This window comes from Dipodomys merriami, unplaced genomic scaffold (assembly GCF_024711535.1).
Source record: "Dipodomys merriami isolate MVZ:Mamm:240054 unplaced genomic scaffold, mDipMer1.0.p SCAF_50, whole genome shotgun sequence".
NCBI lineage: Eukaryota > Metazoa > Chordata > Mammalia > Rodentia > Heteromyidae > Dipodomys > Dipodomys merriami.
This window is the reverse complement of record NW_027206069.1, coordinates 7,932,482-7,948,448: the sequence shown is the minus strand read 5'-3', so window position 1 is coordinate 7,948,448 and position 15,967 is coordinate 7,932,482. Positions and strand designations below refer to the sequence as shown.

Here is a 15,967-nt window from a genome sequence, read left to right as displayed (position 1 = left end):
TTTTATTTATGTGGTACTAAGGAATTGAACCCAGGGCTCATGCATGCTAGGTAAGCACTCTACCACTAAACTACATTCCTAGCCCTTGTCCTTCCTTCCTTCCTTCCTTCCTTCCTTCCTTCCTTCCTTCCTTCCTTCCTTCCTTCCTTCCTTCCTTCCTTCCTCCCCCTGCCCCCTCTTTCTTTCGTTTTTTTGGTCATGGGGCTTGAAATCTGTCCCTCAGTTCTTTAGCTCAAGGCTAGTGCTCTACTACTGAGCCACGGCACTGTTTCTGGTTTTCTGGTGGTTAATTGGAGATAAGAGTCTCATGGACTTTTTCTCCCTAGGCTGGCTTTGAACGGCGATCTTCAGATCTCAGCCTCCTGAGTACCTAGGATTATAGATATAAGCCACCAGCATCTGGCTTTTCTTCTATTTTCTTAAAAAAATATTTGCTATTTTTAGGCAGAAAAGCTGGAGGAATTCTAGCCAACTCTAATTCTTTTGACTAGTGTTTGTGTAAAACAAATTTAAGGTTAATATTTTGCATATTTTAATATGTGCTGCTTTAATTATTTGTTCAGGTAAACAGTATATACATTAGAATACCTTGTTACTTTATCAACTCTTATTTTGTGGTAAAAATCATTACCTGTAATCTCAAAAAAATAGCATATACTCTTTCTTTATTTGTCCCACATAAATAGTATGTGGATCTCATCTTGTGGACTGCATATTAAAATCTTGACACACACGTTAGAGAAAGGGGAGGGATGAAGGGCAACATGTAGCTATAAATAACCTTATCTGAATCATTCACACATTGAATTATATGTGGTGTAATTAAAAGTTGTATTTCCTTAGAGAAAGTATATACCTAAGTATTCCTTGGATAACTTTAAAATCTGGTATAATAGTAGATTTTTAAGTACAGTCATAGATCACTTACAGCAAGGACATATTCTGAGAACTAAATCATGAGAAGATTACGTTATTGCACAACTATCATTAAGTGTCCTTATAAAAACTAAGCTGGCTGCTGTAATTAGTGAAATCATCCTATCTGTGGTCCCTTGGTGACAGAATGTCCCTATGTATGGAACCACTACGTTCTCAAAACAGAAAGTGTGTGAGGTAGTGGCTATGAGAATTAGCTTGGTTTTCTTTCTTTCTTGTTTTTTGTTTTTTTTGAACTTGGGGCCTGGGCGCTGTCCCTGTGTTCTTCAGCTCAAGGCGAGCTCTACCACTTGAGCCACAGCGCCACTTCTGGTTTTCTAATGGTTTTTATTGGAGGTAAGAGTCTCATGGACTTTTCTGCCCCAGCTGGCTTTGAACCAAGAGCCTCTCAAATCTCAGCCTCCTGAGTAGCTGGGATTACAAGCATGAGCCACCGGTGCCCAGCTAGCTTGGTTTTCTTAATCACTGTATGTTAAAACATTGACATTTAGGGACATAGATTCACAATCACTTTGTACTCATAAATAGATGCAATTATAATTTGTTAGTTTATGATAAAAAGGGTAAAACACATGACATATTGTACATCTTCAATATGTGTGGTTTTTAAACAAAAAATTATTTTTTGCTGGTCCTTAGGCTTGAACTTTGGGCCTAGGCACTGTCCCTGAGCTCCCTTTGCTCAAGGCCAGCACTCTACCACTTGAGCCACAGCACTACTTCTGGCTTTTTCTGTGATTTAATGAAGATAAGAGTCTCACAGACTTTCCTGCCTGGGCTGGCTTCAAACCATTATCCTCAGGTCTTAGCCTCTTGAGTAGCTAGGATTACAGGCATGAGCCACTGGAGCCTGGCTGAAAATGTGCAATTTTAATTTAACAATTATATCAATAAATCTCTCTCTCTGTGTGTGTGTGTGTGTACACGCATGTGCGTGTGCACACACATTCCAGTCTTGGAACTTGAACTCAGGTTCTGGGCACTGTCTCTGAGCTTCTTTTGCTCAAGGCTAGTATTCTGCCATTGATCCATCACTCCACTTCCAGCTTCTTAGTAGCTAATTGGAGATAAGAATCACACGTACTTTGTAGTTTCTTGCCTAGGCTGGCTTTGAACAACAGTCTTCAGATCTCAGCCTCCCAAATTGCTAGGATTATAGGTATGATCCACCAGTGCCTGGCTGTGATTTTGTTTTTTGATAGAGAACTTGTAAAGAAAATGATGGGCATTTCAAAAATACTTATTTTAGTATAAGATATCAAGGATAAAATTGATCATATCTTATTATTAAGTAGTTATACAAAGGGATTACAATTCCACAAGCCAGTCGTGGGGCCTGAAAAAACTCTGGGCCTGGGCGCTGCCCCTCAGCTCTTCAGCTCAAGGCTGAGCCACAGCCACTTGAGCCACAGCGCCACTTCCGGCTTTTTTCTTTTTGCTTATGTGGTGCTGAGGAATCGAACCCAGGGCCTCAGGCATGCAAGGCAAGCGCTCTACCACTGAGCCATCTTCCCAGCCCGAGTGTAATACTTCTTAATCAGTTTCATCCCTTCTATAATTCTCCCTCATTTTCTCCCTCCCATCCCTACACTTAACTTACCTAGTTCATTTTTCACATAATGGATATTAGCTATAATGACTGCAGACTTTCTCTTAAAGAAGAAAATGTACATGTGCGAAATTAATTTATATGAATAGTTATTTGTGTTTCTCTAAAAATCAGATTCCTGCTTTGTAGAGATATTGTGACAGTTGGCTGACCTTAAATAAGTTCCACATTTGTTTTCTCCAGTGTGGCTACATGAAGGAGTCAGTTGTATTAGCTTTCTAACTCTACCTGTTTCATCTCTAGTGACACAAAATGGATGTCTGAAGGTCCTTTTAACCTATTGGATGGAAATCATGAATGGGGAAGGATTAGCTCTCTTGAGGTTGACATCCCTGAGCCCTTTAGTACCAGAGGCTGATGGCTCTGAAAATTAGAGGTTATGGCTCCAGTCACATATAGCTCCAGGTATTCAGCTTATTGCAACTGCTGCTTGCTAGTTGCTCCTGAGTCAGTATCCTTAACTCTTGATATCTTTTACTGTTAGAATTTCTGAGCTTTAGGCATCTTAACCCTTGATGGTCCTCTGGAGCTCACCTAGCAACTGGGGCTGTCTCCACTTTTCAGTTTTCCACCTTCAGAAGTCCTATGTTGTCTCAGCCCTGTTTCTGTTCTGTTTACGTAACACTCTTCAGCTACCTCCTAGTTGTTGAGTGAGTGGAGGGCTTATGGCGTAGGAATGGCAGCGTCTTAGGTACTAGGAGTCATTCTTCAGCGGTCTTCCACCTGTCCTGCCCAGGGCCCTGGGTCTGGATTCCAGGTTTCACTTGTTCTTGCTGATTGCCACTCAGCTTAGCTTGATAAAAATCATAAGCCTCTGACAATCTGGGGGAAACCTTCATTGAGGTCTAATGTTGCAGTAAGTGAGGGGAAGGGCAGAGGAACCTCTAGGACTAATCTGAACACAGTGAAAAAGCCAGGAGAAGGACAGTAGAAATGGTACAACCTTGCATATGAATAACTCTAATTCTATCAGTTGTAAGCCTCCATGAACACCAATCAGAAACCTCCCATGAGACCCATCACCAACCTTGTGCCGAGTCACTTGGGAGATGCTCCTTCTGCATCCTAGTGATAGTTGTCACCAGAGGGATGGGGTCCAGATGGGTGGGGTCCTCTGGAGTTTACCAAGGCAGATGGCCAGTGCAGCTTTTGCCTGGTCATGACCAACTTTTGTTAATAACCTTATGTTTCTAAAAGCATTAGCCAGCCGGGCGCTGGTGGCTCACGCCTGTAATCCTAGCTACTCAGGAGGCTGAGATCTGAGGATCCCGGTTCAAAGCCAGCCCGGGCAGGAAAGACCGTGAGACTCCTATCTCCAATAAACCACCAGAAAACCGGAAGTGGCGCTGTAGCTCAAGTGGTAGAGCGCTCACCTTGAGCTGAAGAGCTGAGGGACAGCGCCCAGGCCCAGAGTTCAAGCCCCACGACCGGAAAAAAAAAAAAAAAAAAAAAGCATTAGCCAGTATAATTAATCATACAAGTTTTTTCTTTCTTTCCAGTAGTGCTGCATAGCTTATGAGCAGGAGTGGGGTAGAAAAAGTGGATGGATAGGTTTGATATTGGTGATATTAGCTGGAAGTATAGTTTGAAAGGGAAGCCACATAGTGCCATGGCTTGCAGCATGGGTTTTGGAGTTGTAAAGGGATGGATAAGTTGAGAAAGTATCTTTACATTTATAAGATAAAATGGTGGCAATAATAGTATCTACTCATTTTGTATGATTATTGTGAGAATTAAGCAAGGTGAATGCCAGTAAGGCATTTACTAGCATAATGCCTAGCATATAATGTATTCAGTAGTATTTTTACCTTGTTATTAGGAGAGTGGAAGAAATAAGATTATTGGTTAAGTCTGAAGTAATAGTGAGCTTAAGATTAGTGAAGAAGAAATTAAAACTGGGAGAAATGTGAGTTAGAAATGTGGTAAAGGTGAAAACTGGACTTCTTTGACAATAGAAAACTGGAAAGATGAGTTCATGCCCAACAAGGAGAGTACAAAGTTTTAAGATTTTAGACATAGAGTGTTTTCAGGTAATAAGACCCAGTCTTTGACAGTACAGGTAGTTGGTGATGCAAAATAGAGGCAAATCAGTAAGTAATATACGAAGCTTTTACTGTGTGCTAGGAATGAGGATGTAAAATTTCAACTAAACAGTCTTGGATTAGAGTTAAAAACAAACTAGCTATCAGTTATTTACCTGAATGTTTACCATTATGCCAACAGAATTTGCAACAATAAATACTTCCAGACTTCATTATAGCAAAGCTTGAACTCACTGATTTGTTTGCATTGGTTTAATGCATTTCTATAAATATCTCTATAAAATAGGTGTATCTCCCAATGAGAATTAAATAATTAGTAAAATTAATTTAGAATTTAAAAGATAGCTGTCCTAAATCCATTTTACTTAACTACTCATAATTTGTCTCCTCTTCCCCTTTTAGCCACTAGTGTACAACTTAGATGATTAGCCTAGTTCTTTTCTATTTTGGAGGAGTGGTTTGCTGAGTGAATTTGTGTCTTTGCATTTCTGAGTATTCCATAAAAGGAGTACATACCAGAAAACAGTGCAGTGGGGGAAAATATGAAGCTCAAGATACAGCCATGATGAAGGTTTCTTGTGCCTGGTTTTCCAATTGAAATTTGTAGATTTTGAAGTCTTAGAAGCTTAATTTGTTTCAAAAGTACAACATTGATCAAATATCTATTTAGAAATTGCATATACCACAATCAAATAGCAATAAAGTAAAATTTATACTTGCTTCTTTTAGTCAATCATAGTTAGGTTCCCTCCATTTAGTTATGGTGGACTAGATCTATACTTGCCTGCATACTTGATTTATTTGTGCTGTGACCAAAGTCAGCTGAGGTTACAGTGTGCTCACAGCCCTGAGAAATTTCCAGCATGGGAGTTCACTACTCCACTTTATTGCTGGGTCTACTCTTAGTACTCTATTTCATGGTCAGCCTCTACTCTTCTCAGTATTCTACTTCATTGCACAGCTGGATCTACTCTTCTCAGTGCTTCCTTCCCTTCCAGGTATTTCATCACACTTCCCTAAAATGTGCATTTAAGTAGACTACAGGTCATTCTACCTCCCTTTTCTTGCTACATTATTTTTCTTGATTCATTATTATGAAGAAGAGCCTGCAGTCCATTATCAGATGGCCCGCCTCACTTGAGTAGACTGCTCCATAAGTGGCTGGCTCCTTCCACTCACGAAATCCAAAAAATTGTGATGATTTTATAGCCTCTCCTTTCTTCCTCAGATATTGTCTAGGGCTCAAGCTTATTCTAAAAGACAGGAAAAGTGTTGAAGCAGACAGTAGGTTTATTTGAAACTGAAAGGAACAGCAAACAAAACAATGAAAGGGACTCTTTATACAAGCAAGGGTCCCGGAGGCAGGTGTCTGCTGTCTCTGTCCTGGGTCCTTTGCTCCCTCCCCCCTTAGCATGTACTGGTGGTCCACTTGGTCCAGGGGTTGATATGAGGAGTCTTGAAATTGATTCTCTCATCTTCCACAGGCTTTTTGTTGAGTCACCTCCTTCTTGCCCAGGATCTTTGCTTCTTGTTGAGTCATTCTCTTTATGTTGGAGCCAGATTGGCTGCCACCTTCCACCTAGCTGGGGAGGCCTAACTGCCCTCTCCTCCCCTCCCTTTTTCTTTAAAAAACTTTAAATTATCTTTAAACAGTTGTGTAAAGGGGTTGCCATTCAGCAAATGAGTTTGTAAGTACTGATTTGCTGACTGCCCATGTACTGAAGATCCCCAGACCAGCAGCCTCACTATCACTTGGGCACTTGTGAGAAACCAGTCTCTCACACCTCAGCCTCACTCAGACCCCCTGAAACAGTGTGTCTGGGATTGGGCTCCATTTAAAAAGAGCTCTGAGGTGATGCTGATGCATGCTGAAGTGAGAAGCACTTTCCTAGTGTTCTTCCCCTGGTGGGGGTGAGGAGAAGGAGGAAAAGGAAGAGGAGGAGCTGCTTGTTCCCAGCTGAAAACCAGCAGGCATAGTTGCTTCCCCTTCTAATAATGCCACCACATACCCACTGCAAACCCTCTTTCTTTCTCTTTTTGGGAAAGAGAATGGCTGAATGGCCAGATAGTAACTGATTATAGTATTGTAGTTTTGGTGTCTGGTAGAAATTATGAGGATTAAAATTTGTATTCTTTTTTTTTGTGTGCCTGTACTGTGGGATTTGAACTCAGGGCCTAGATGTGTTCTTTAGCTTTTCTACTCAAGGTAAGTTCTCTGCCACTTGAGTCACAGCTTCCCTTCTGGTTTCTGGTTTTTCAATGGTTAATTGAAGATAAGACTCTTATGGACTTTCTAGCCCAGGCTGGCTTCAATCATCAGATCTCAGCCTTCTAGCTAAGATTACAGGTGTGAGCCACCAGCACCTGGCAGTACTTTTTTTTTTAATTTAGAAAAATCCTTTCCTTTGGTTTTCTTCTTTAAACTACTTTTCTAACTAACTATATTGGTTCTTTGCCTATCTTAGATATTGCTTTCATACAAATCTTGATCACTTTCAAATCCTTTAAAAGTTTTATGTTTTAAAATTCCTTTTTACTTATTATTTCTTTTGAGGAATTATCTATTGTATTCATTGTCTTTTCTGGTTTAGTCATTTTCTAATTTTCTACTGAATTATCACCTCGTTTGAATTTTCATACTTAAGGTTACTGTGATCCTTTTCATATCTCATGCATTTTATTTTTTTTTAGAGACAAATTTTCTTAAATTTTTGGAGAGAAATAGTAGGTTATTGTTAGTGGTTGTGGGCATGTCTGTCTTTCGTAGTTATTCAGAATATTAGTCTGCTCCTTATTTTCTTTCCTTAAAAATTGGATCATAGCTGGGTGCTGGTGGCTCATGCCTGTAATCCTAGCTACTGAGGATGCTGAGATCTGAGGATCATGGTTCAAAGCCAGCCCAGGCAGCAAAGTCAGTGAGACTCTTATCTCCAATAAACCACTCAGAAAACTGGAAGTGGTGCTGTGGCTCAAGTGGTAGAGGGCTTGCCTTGAGCTGAAGAGCTGAGGGACAGTGCCCAGGCCCAGAGTTCAAGCCCCATGACCAAAAAATAAAAATAAAAAATAAAAAATAAAAAATTGGATCATGATCTTTAAATTTAGGAAGAAGGTATGTTTCAGGACAGCTTTCTATTTTTAGAGACCCTTCTTGGTTGTTTCTATAGTGTTCAAAATAGGGTGCCTTCCCTTCTGAAGTTCCTTAGTTCTGTTCTCCCACACTGTGACATGGGCCTTGTTTTTGGTTTTATTTTTGTGCTCTATTCCTGTGCTGTAGTTCAGATTCAGTTTTCCAGAGCCTTTTTTCTCCATGTGGGCCTTTGTTCTGGAAGTTTTGAGAGTTGGTACTCGTTGAACCCATCAGCTGTGGGAGGATACAAAACTATGTGTAGTTTTGGCTATTGTCCATCTAGGCATTTATTTTTAGTTTGTGTGGGAAATCTTAGCACTCACAGTGTAGATGTTGCATGTGTGTTTTTAATTCTTGTTTAACTGTCCTTATTTATCTTTTTATGGAAGATTCAAGAAATTTCAAACATGATGTGTTGTTCATAGCTGTTATTTCTCTAGGTGCCCTTTGTTCTTTTGTGTTTATATACTGCATTCTGAACAAACTTTTGTGGTATTATTGATATACAGTGAACTATATGTTTTAAAGATGTACAGTTTGTTGGGTTTTGAACCAAGCTTGTATATACGTATGCATGTATGTATGTATATGTATATACGTGTGCTGTGTATATGTGTATATATATATATGTATGTGTTTCCAGTTTTTGTCATTTGCATGTCTACACACACAGATGTACACATATATGTACCTTGGAAACCTTCACCATGATCATGATCATAGATTGAAGTTGCCTTATGCCCCTTTCATAATCCAGCCTTCATTCTCCTTTACTCATTGCTAAGCAACAACTTGGCTGCTTTCTGCCACTGTAGTTCAGTTTGCAATTTCTGTAATTTTACACAAATGAGTCATATGATAGTGTGTATTCTCTTTACATTTTCTCTCTCTCACACACTTTTTCTCTTTTTCTGATCCTTGAATTTCAGGATCTTCTTGTGCTTGCTGGACAGGTACTCTGCCACTTAAGCCATGCCTCCTGCCCTTTTTGATCTAGGTTATTTTTTCAGATAGGAGCTGTGTTTTTTTCCTGGGTCTGGCTTCAGATCATGATCCTCCTACTTATTCTTCATGCATAGCTAGGTGTGTGTCACCACAGCCAGATTATTTCTTGACCTTTAGGGGTTCACTAATATTTCCCCCTCCTAAGGCTAGCTTCAAACTGTGATCCTGCTGAGTTTCATGTCCAAAGTACTATGACTTCTTTCACTCATCATACTTGCTTTGAAATATGTCCATACTTTTGAATGTATCAGTGGTTCATTTAAAGATTTGCTACTGGTGGGGCTGGGAAGGTGGCTCAGTGGTAGAGTGCTTGCCTTGCATGCCTGAGGCCCTGGGTTCGATTCCTCAGCACCACATAAGCAAAAAGAAAAAAGCCAGAAGTGGCGCTGTGGCTCATGTGGTAGAGTGCTAGCCTTGAGCTGAAGAGCTGAGGGCCAGTGCCCAGGCCCAGAGTTCAGGCCCCACGACTGGACCCCCCCCAAAAAAAAATTGCTACTGGTATTCCATTGTACACACAGATCACAATTGGATTTACTTGCTAGTAAACATTTGTGTTCAGGTGTTTGGGTGAATATATGCTTTTATTTTCCTTGTGTAAATGAGACTGGATATCTGAGTTGTTTGGTAAGTATATGTGTAGCCTTTTAACATATTGTCAAAGTTTTCTGAGGTGTTTTATACTATCATCTACCAATAGTATCTGAGTTCCAGTTCCTCCTTTCCCCACCAACATTGTATGTTCAGTTTTTAATTTAATCATCCTAGTGGCTGTGAAACAATATCTTATTTTGGCTAGATTTGAATTCATCTAATTATTGGCTTTATTGACTTTGTCAGCATTTTTAAAATTCAGCATAAGTTTTTGGAGATGCATTCAGGTTGTTAAACACATTAATAGTTTGTTCTTTACTGCTGAGGAACACTCTGCTATGGATATTTAAGCATTCACAGATTAAAGGAGGTGTATAATGTATGTGTGTATATATTTGTGTGTATATGTACACATACATGTGTATATATACACATACATTATATATCTCCTTTAATATATATACATATATGTTATACATCTCATATATATATGTGTATATATATATATGCATATATAGTATGTATGTTATTAAAGCTATTGAAGTGTTTCCCTAAGTGACTGTACTGGCTTACATTCTTCCCTCCAGCAGTGGATGAGTAGTCTCATTTATTTGCATTTCACATTGTTATTACTTGTAGCTATTCTAACAAGTACCTCATTGTGGTGGTATGTTATCTTTGTCTAATGGATCATTTTACTGAGCACTTTTTGCTATGCTGACTTTCAGTCTGTAGAGCATCCTTACCAAAGATGCTAGCCTATCTTTTTGTATCTCTTACTGGTTTTCTAGTCATCTTATGTATTTTATTACTATTTTCATCCCATACTCTCTGGGGTGAAGGGCTTCTAGATTGAAACCAGAGTCCATGATAAACAAGCACTTTATCACTGAGCTACACACCCAGCCTTATTACTGTTGACTTATAAGAGTTCTTTATGTAATGTAGATGCTAGACCTTTGTCAAACATGTACTTGGAAATTATTTTCTCTTAGCCTGTGACTTGTCTTTTCATTCTTTTCCAGGTTATTTTTATTACACAAATGGTTTAAACTTTGATAAGTTTGACATGCACAGGGGAGCATTCCAATGATATAACGCCTTTGAACCTAACTTATAGTTTAGCAAAATGAATACCAGGAAGCTGGAACAAGTTTTGTCAGGGTGTAGGTCAAGGTGAAGGAGGGATAGGTAAATGGAGAGAGGAAGGTGGGCAGATACAGTCATAGTATTCTGTGTACATATATGAAAATGGATCCAGTAATGAAAGGAAGGATGAGTGAGGTTGGGGGAAATGAGGGGGTAATGACAGAAAGGGTGACTGTGATCAAGATGCTGATATGTTGAATTGAAGCAGTTTTGTACAACTACTTAAAGATGATATTATACAATTTTTTAAAAAAAGAATAAAATAAAAATAAAAATTACTTGGTAAACCTAAGTTACTTAGGTTATATTTCAAAAACAATTTTTTGTAGTTTATTATGGAAATAGATTTTCAGAAGAATCAAGTTTTTCAAGTATTTTGTTAAGGTATTTAGGCCATCTGACAACACAGATTTTATTTTGGTAACATCTTGTTAAATGTATGTCAAAGAGGCATTGTATAAATGTCCTACTGACTTGTAAGAATATTGAGTGCATTTTTACAAAATTTCTGGCAATTCATGAAGCCAGCCTAGAAGAATAAGAAATTTCACTGTACTAATAAAGGACTTATATGATTTGTCTAGTTGATTTTATTGCTAGCCCTGTTGTTGCAATGCCTATTACTTTAACATAATAAAATTTTTCATAAAGTGTAGCAAAGTGACAGATCACAGGGAAAAATGAGCTAGAAGTTACAAGTCTTTAAAAATAGTCTCAAGACTTTACGATTTTGGACATGCATATAGAGACTCACTTTAGCACAACCATAATTAATATCTTCATAAATTCTAAAGGTTTATTCAATAAAATTTTATTCTTAGTTTTATTTTTATATCTCAATGATACGTCAAACACTTATTAGGAAGTCATAAAAGGTTGTTGTTTTCAAATTAATCCATTCTTTTTATAATCATAAGCCACGAATTCTGCTTATAGTTACAAATTTAAAATTTGTATTTTCTTTGTAAGTGCTGGTCAAGATATCCAAGGAACAAGTGTGATTGCAAATCTTCCAGTTTTGATGCGACAGAATCCCACTGAAACACTTCGGAGAGTCTTGCCAAAAGTCAGAGTAAGTTGTATTAAATGTTTTTTCCATTTCCTTCCAGTAGTATGTTGTTATTGTTGAGAAAATTTAGAGCTTTGATGGCTGATCTTTTGTACCTAATAATTGCTTTGGGGGCAGTATTACTATGTGCATCTTGAGTGACAAATATTTAGAGAAATTAGTTGTAAAGATTTCTGTAGTTATTTTCTTAAAATTAGTTCATCTTAATTTTTCTTAAAAAGCCAGAGAATATTACTTGATCTTCTGTTAACTAACATCTATATGAATCCATTAATCTGTATTTCTACCACAATGGTAATATATTTTTAACTGATCCTCTTTATAAATGTCCTGTGGTGATTTCTAAAAAAATCACCAATAAAGATTTAATTATACATACCACAATTTTAGTTTCACATTTATTTTATTGTTTTCTAAATTCTTTCAGAATTAGTATTCCTGTTTTCAATGTGTTTTATCTATTATCACATTCTTTCTTAATATTATTCTAGTTAACATTATTAATCAATAATGCATTATGTTAAATGTTTAATAATTCATATTATTTATTTTCACTTTTATGCAGTGGTCACTTCACAAGAACTCCCTTAAAACAGACAGCTGTTTCTGTGTCCTCCAGGAGCTTACATACTAATAGGGGTCAGAGAGGTTACATATTAATAGAGGTAGTATTTTCTAATAGTATTTACTAACTTTAGTAACTTTGCCTTGGCTTTCCATTTGGTAGTAATGTTTTTCTCAACTTTTAATCATTTGTATATGTTTAAGTACTGTAATTATTAATATGTCCTTGGGTTTACTTTTGGGTTTATAGACCATGCTTTTAGCTGTTGTTTAGATTAGATATACTATGACATTTTTATAAGATGTTTACATTTCTGTTCAGGCAGTGTTCATTTCTTACTGGCTCCAGTGATGATTATAGTTATTTTGGCATTGCATGTGATTCACAAGTGAATCAAGACTTTTATATCTGTTTTGCCCCCCAGAATTATGCCATAATTTCAAAAAGAGTAAGCCTACACAGACCAGTGTCATTTTAATATTCAATTTCAGCAATATTAGCTTACCTAAGTTTGTTAACATGACATCAGAAGCGTCAGATAAACAGTAGTAGAAAGGAACAAGTGTGTAGGTCTTTTTGGCTATAGAATTAATATAAGTAAGTGTATTAAATTCAGGTTTTGCATATTAAATGTCCAAAGTTGAGTACAACCAAAATAAAAAAATCAAAGATGAGAGTGACCTTCAAAAGATCTTTAATATATGTTCTGATCTCTAATATATCTTTCTTTTTTGTACTTACTGGGCTAAACTCAGAGCCTCATGTTCTTGCTTCACTTTCTGGCTCAAAGCTGATGTTTGACTACTTGAGTTACAGTTTTTCTTGGCTTTATGGTGGTTAGAGATAAGCATCTGACAGACTTTTCTGCATAGAGTGGCTTTGAATTGTGATCCTCAGATCTCAAGCTCCTGATTTGCTAGGATTACAGGCATGAACCACCAGCATCTGGCTAAGGTAAAGTGGAACATAGAGGAACAGAGAGAGGCAGGTGTGGTTAAGATCTTCTGGGGCAGAGTGGGGTGTGAGTTGAAAAGTCAGAGAAATGTCTTTGATGGAGCATGCAAACCTTGGTTTTTATTCTGAGGAGTGAGGAAATTTCACCTTTGAAGACTAGCACAAGTGAGTGACTTAATCCCACTTACGTTTTATGGAGGTCATTTTGGTTAGTGTGTTGAGAGGGAGTTGGAGTGGCCCAGTTAGGCCTTGTACACCAGTCCTTCTGACAGTTGATGGCAGCCTAGATTAAGATTAAGAAGAGTGGTGGCACCTCTGAGGTACATCTGTAGGAACACAGTGAATGGAACTTTATAATGGATTAGATTTGCCTCCAGATTTCTGACTTAAGAACCACATTTTTTTTTTTTGCTGGTTTTAGTATCTTAGGTGATGGGAGAAATCATTTGAATACATACAAATACTGATCTTCTTAAAACAGTTTACTCTGAAAGGATTTAGAGATATGAACTGCAGATATATCATGTAACAAATTATTCCCAGTGGCTTTCCTGTCCTTATACCTGCACTTGTAAGCATCTTGGAGAGCTCACCCCCTACCCGTCATTCTGTCATCCTAAAGATCCAGAGATGAGGTGATGTCAGAGATTCTGCTTAGGCATAAGTTTTACCATAGATGGGTTTGTTTTATTGCATTTGTATTTCATCCTTGCTACAATGTACTAACTGTAAAATGACTTTTAAAAAATAGGTGACTGTTTTTGCTGGTTTTAGGAATGAAAGAATTTAAGATAAAAAATGGCAGGAACAGCATGAGGATGAGAATTGAAGTAATTCTATTTTATTTACATTGTTTCTTAAATTATTTACAAAGCGGTTGTACAATTAGATCACTCACCTCAAGGTTAAATTTAAGAATTTGGAAAGGAGTTTTGTGGGTTTTTTTGTTGTCATACAGTACTGATTTTGAACTCAGGGCCTCTTGATCTACAATTTAAATAGTCTAAAATATAGTAATTATAATTCATGTTTTATGATTTAACTCTAGGACACTTTTGAAAAAGATTTTTTCCTTGGGTCCTTATTTAATCAAGTTTTCTTTCTTCATAATATATTAAATTGAAATATTAGATGCAGAGTTTAATATTTGATTTGAACTTCTATTATGCCGATGTAAAACAATTTGATTGGCAAGATACATTTCTAAAATACCACAGTCCTTTAAATTTAAAATGGTTATAATTACACTAATAGCATAGGAAACTCCTTTATATTTTAGTACAGAAAAAAGTTTCTACCTGTGGAATTATTAAATACAATTCGTTGTTTCCCTTACTAAAAATAGGTCATAAAATTATATGGAAAATGTACAATGCCAGGCACACATAGTAAAACTGTGGTAAATAGTTATTGCGGTCTTACATGTGTCAGACACTATACTCTTATCAACCATTTTACACATTATTATATCTGAATCCTGACAGTAGCTTTATAACAGACATTCCCAGAGGAGGGAACAACTTAAATAACTTGACAAGTCACCACTCTAGCAAGCGATATAATGAACCTTTACCAGGAAGCCTGATTCCTGAGTTTTCCCTCTTAACTAGTATTCAACTCTTCCACTATCTGTTCATGATTGCAGCAGATCTCTAATGTGAAATTTTACTCCTCAAACCTTAGTCATCTGATCTGGATGCTACAACAGCTGCATGCTGAACCTACTGCTTCTGCTTTGCCTCTTAGAGCTAACTACTCAGAGACATCTTTTAAAAGTATCAGTTATGCCAGGCGCCGGTGTCTCAAACCTGTAATCCTAGCTACTCAGGAGGCTGAGATCTGAGGATCATGGTTCAAAGCCGGCCCGGGCAGGAAAAGTCCGTGAGACTCTTATCTCCAATAAACCTCCAGAAAACCGGAAATGGTTCTGTGGCTCAAGTAGGTAGAGCACTTGGCTTGAGCTGAAGAGCTGAGCGACAGCACCCAGAGTTCAAGCTCCATGGCGGACAAAAATAAATAAATAAAAAATCAGTCATAATTTAGCTGCTTGCATGAAAATTACTCAAGTGGTGAGATAGTCAGAATACTGTTTTCTTCTCCCCAGTCCTACTTCCACAGGCTGTGGTCCCCATACATTACAAATATTACCTTATTTGGAAATCGGGGTCTTTTCAGAATGTGGTTAAACTAAGGGTTGGATGATAAGGAGATTATCCTGGATTATTTATGGGTGGGAACTAAATGCCATCAGATGTGCCCCCATAAAAAAAAAGGCAAAGGAAGGTAATGATGTTGGGCCCAAGACCTGCACAGATATGAAGCTGAGTCTATTGCCAATGGGTGAGAGGAAGAAACAACCTTGTTGAAGACCTCACCGTCCCCAGGATGAAAGATCATAGGGTAGGACCAGTGAAAAAGGCCTGAACTTAGTGGTCTTGCTTTATTTTAGGTGAAGTTGATCCAAGATAACCAAGAATTCCTTACTTCCACCATCAGCCCTAGCATGTAGTAACGGGCAGCAGTATTTTATTAGGGAAGCTATGAATGTGGAAGCCAAGAGTAGAGTAGGAACTGAGGAAAATCCTCTGACCTTCCTCAGGCTGCACAAAGTAACAGTTGCCCACTGGTGGAGGAATTTGAGATCTGTTTTTCCCTAAAGATGACCGTACCAGCAAAGAAACTCAAACCCAGACAAACTACTGACTTAGGCTTGTTCAGCTTGCAATACAGCAAGCCTCACAAAGGATACATGTCTGTTTCAGAGCGTAGTGTTACATCCATCTTCATTGAACATCTAGCATTCAATAAAAATTTCTAGACATAGGTTTTGCATAAAGCAAGACATCTAATATCAGAAGACACAGGACATGTTAAATAATTTAAAAGAACTGATTAATAAGTTGAAGGTCTCATGGAAGAA

The 15,967-nt window shown here is 37.8% G+C and overlaps 1 protein-coding gene across 5 annotated transcripts in view; it reads left to right on the top strand.

Moving 5' to 3' along the window:
• The window catches only part of LOC138810485 (serine/threonine-protein phosphatase 4 regulatory subunit 4), a 74,795-nt gene that overhangs the window by 16,407 nt on the left and 42,421 nt on the right, over nucleotides 1-15,967 (top strand). For all 5 annotated transcript variants that reach the window (XM_069997660.1, XM_069997661.1, XM_069997659.1 and 2 more), the window contains exon 3: nucleotides 11,429-11,531. In XM_069997660.1, the coding sequence (XP_069853761.1) occupies nucleotides 11,429-11,531 (103 nt within the window). The remainder of the gene's footprint in view (nucleotides 1-11,428; nucleotides 11,532-15,967) is intronic.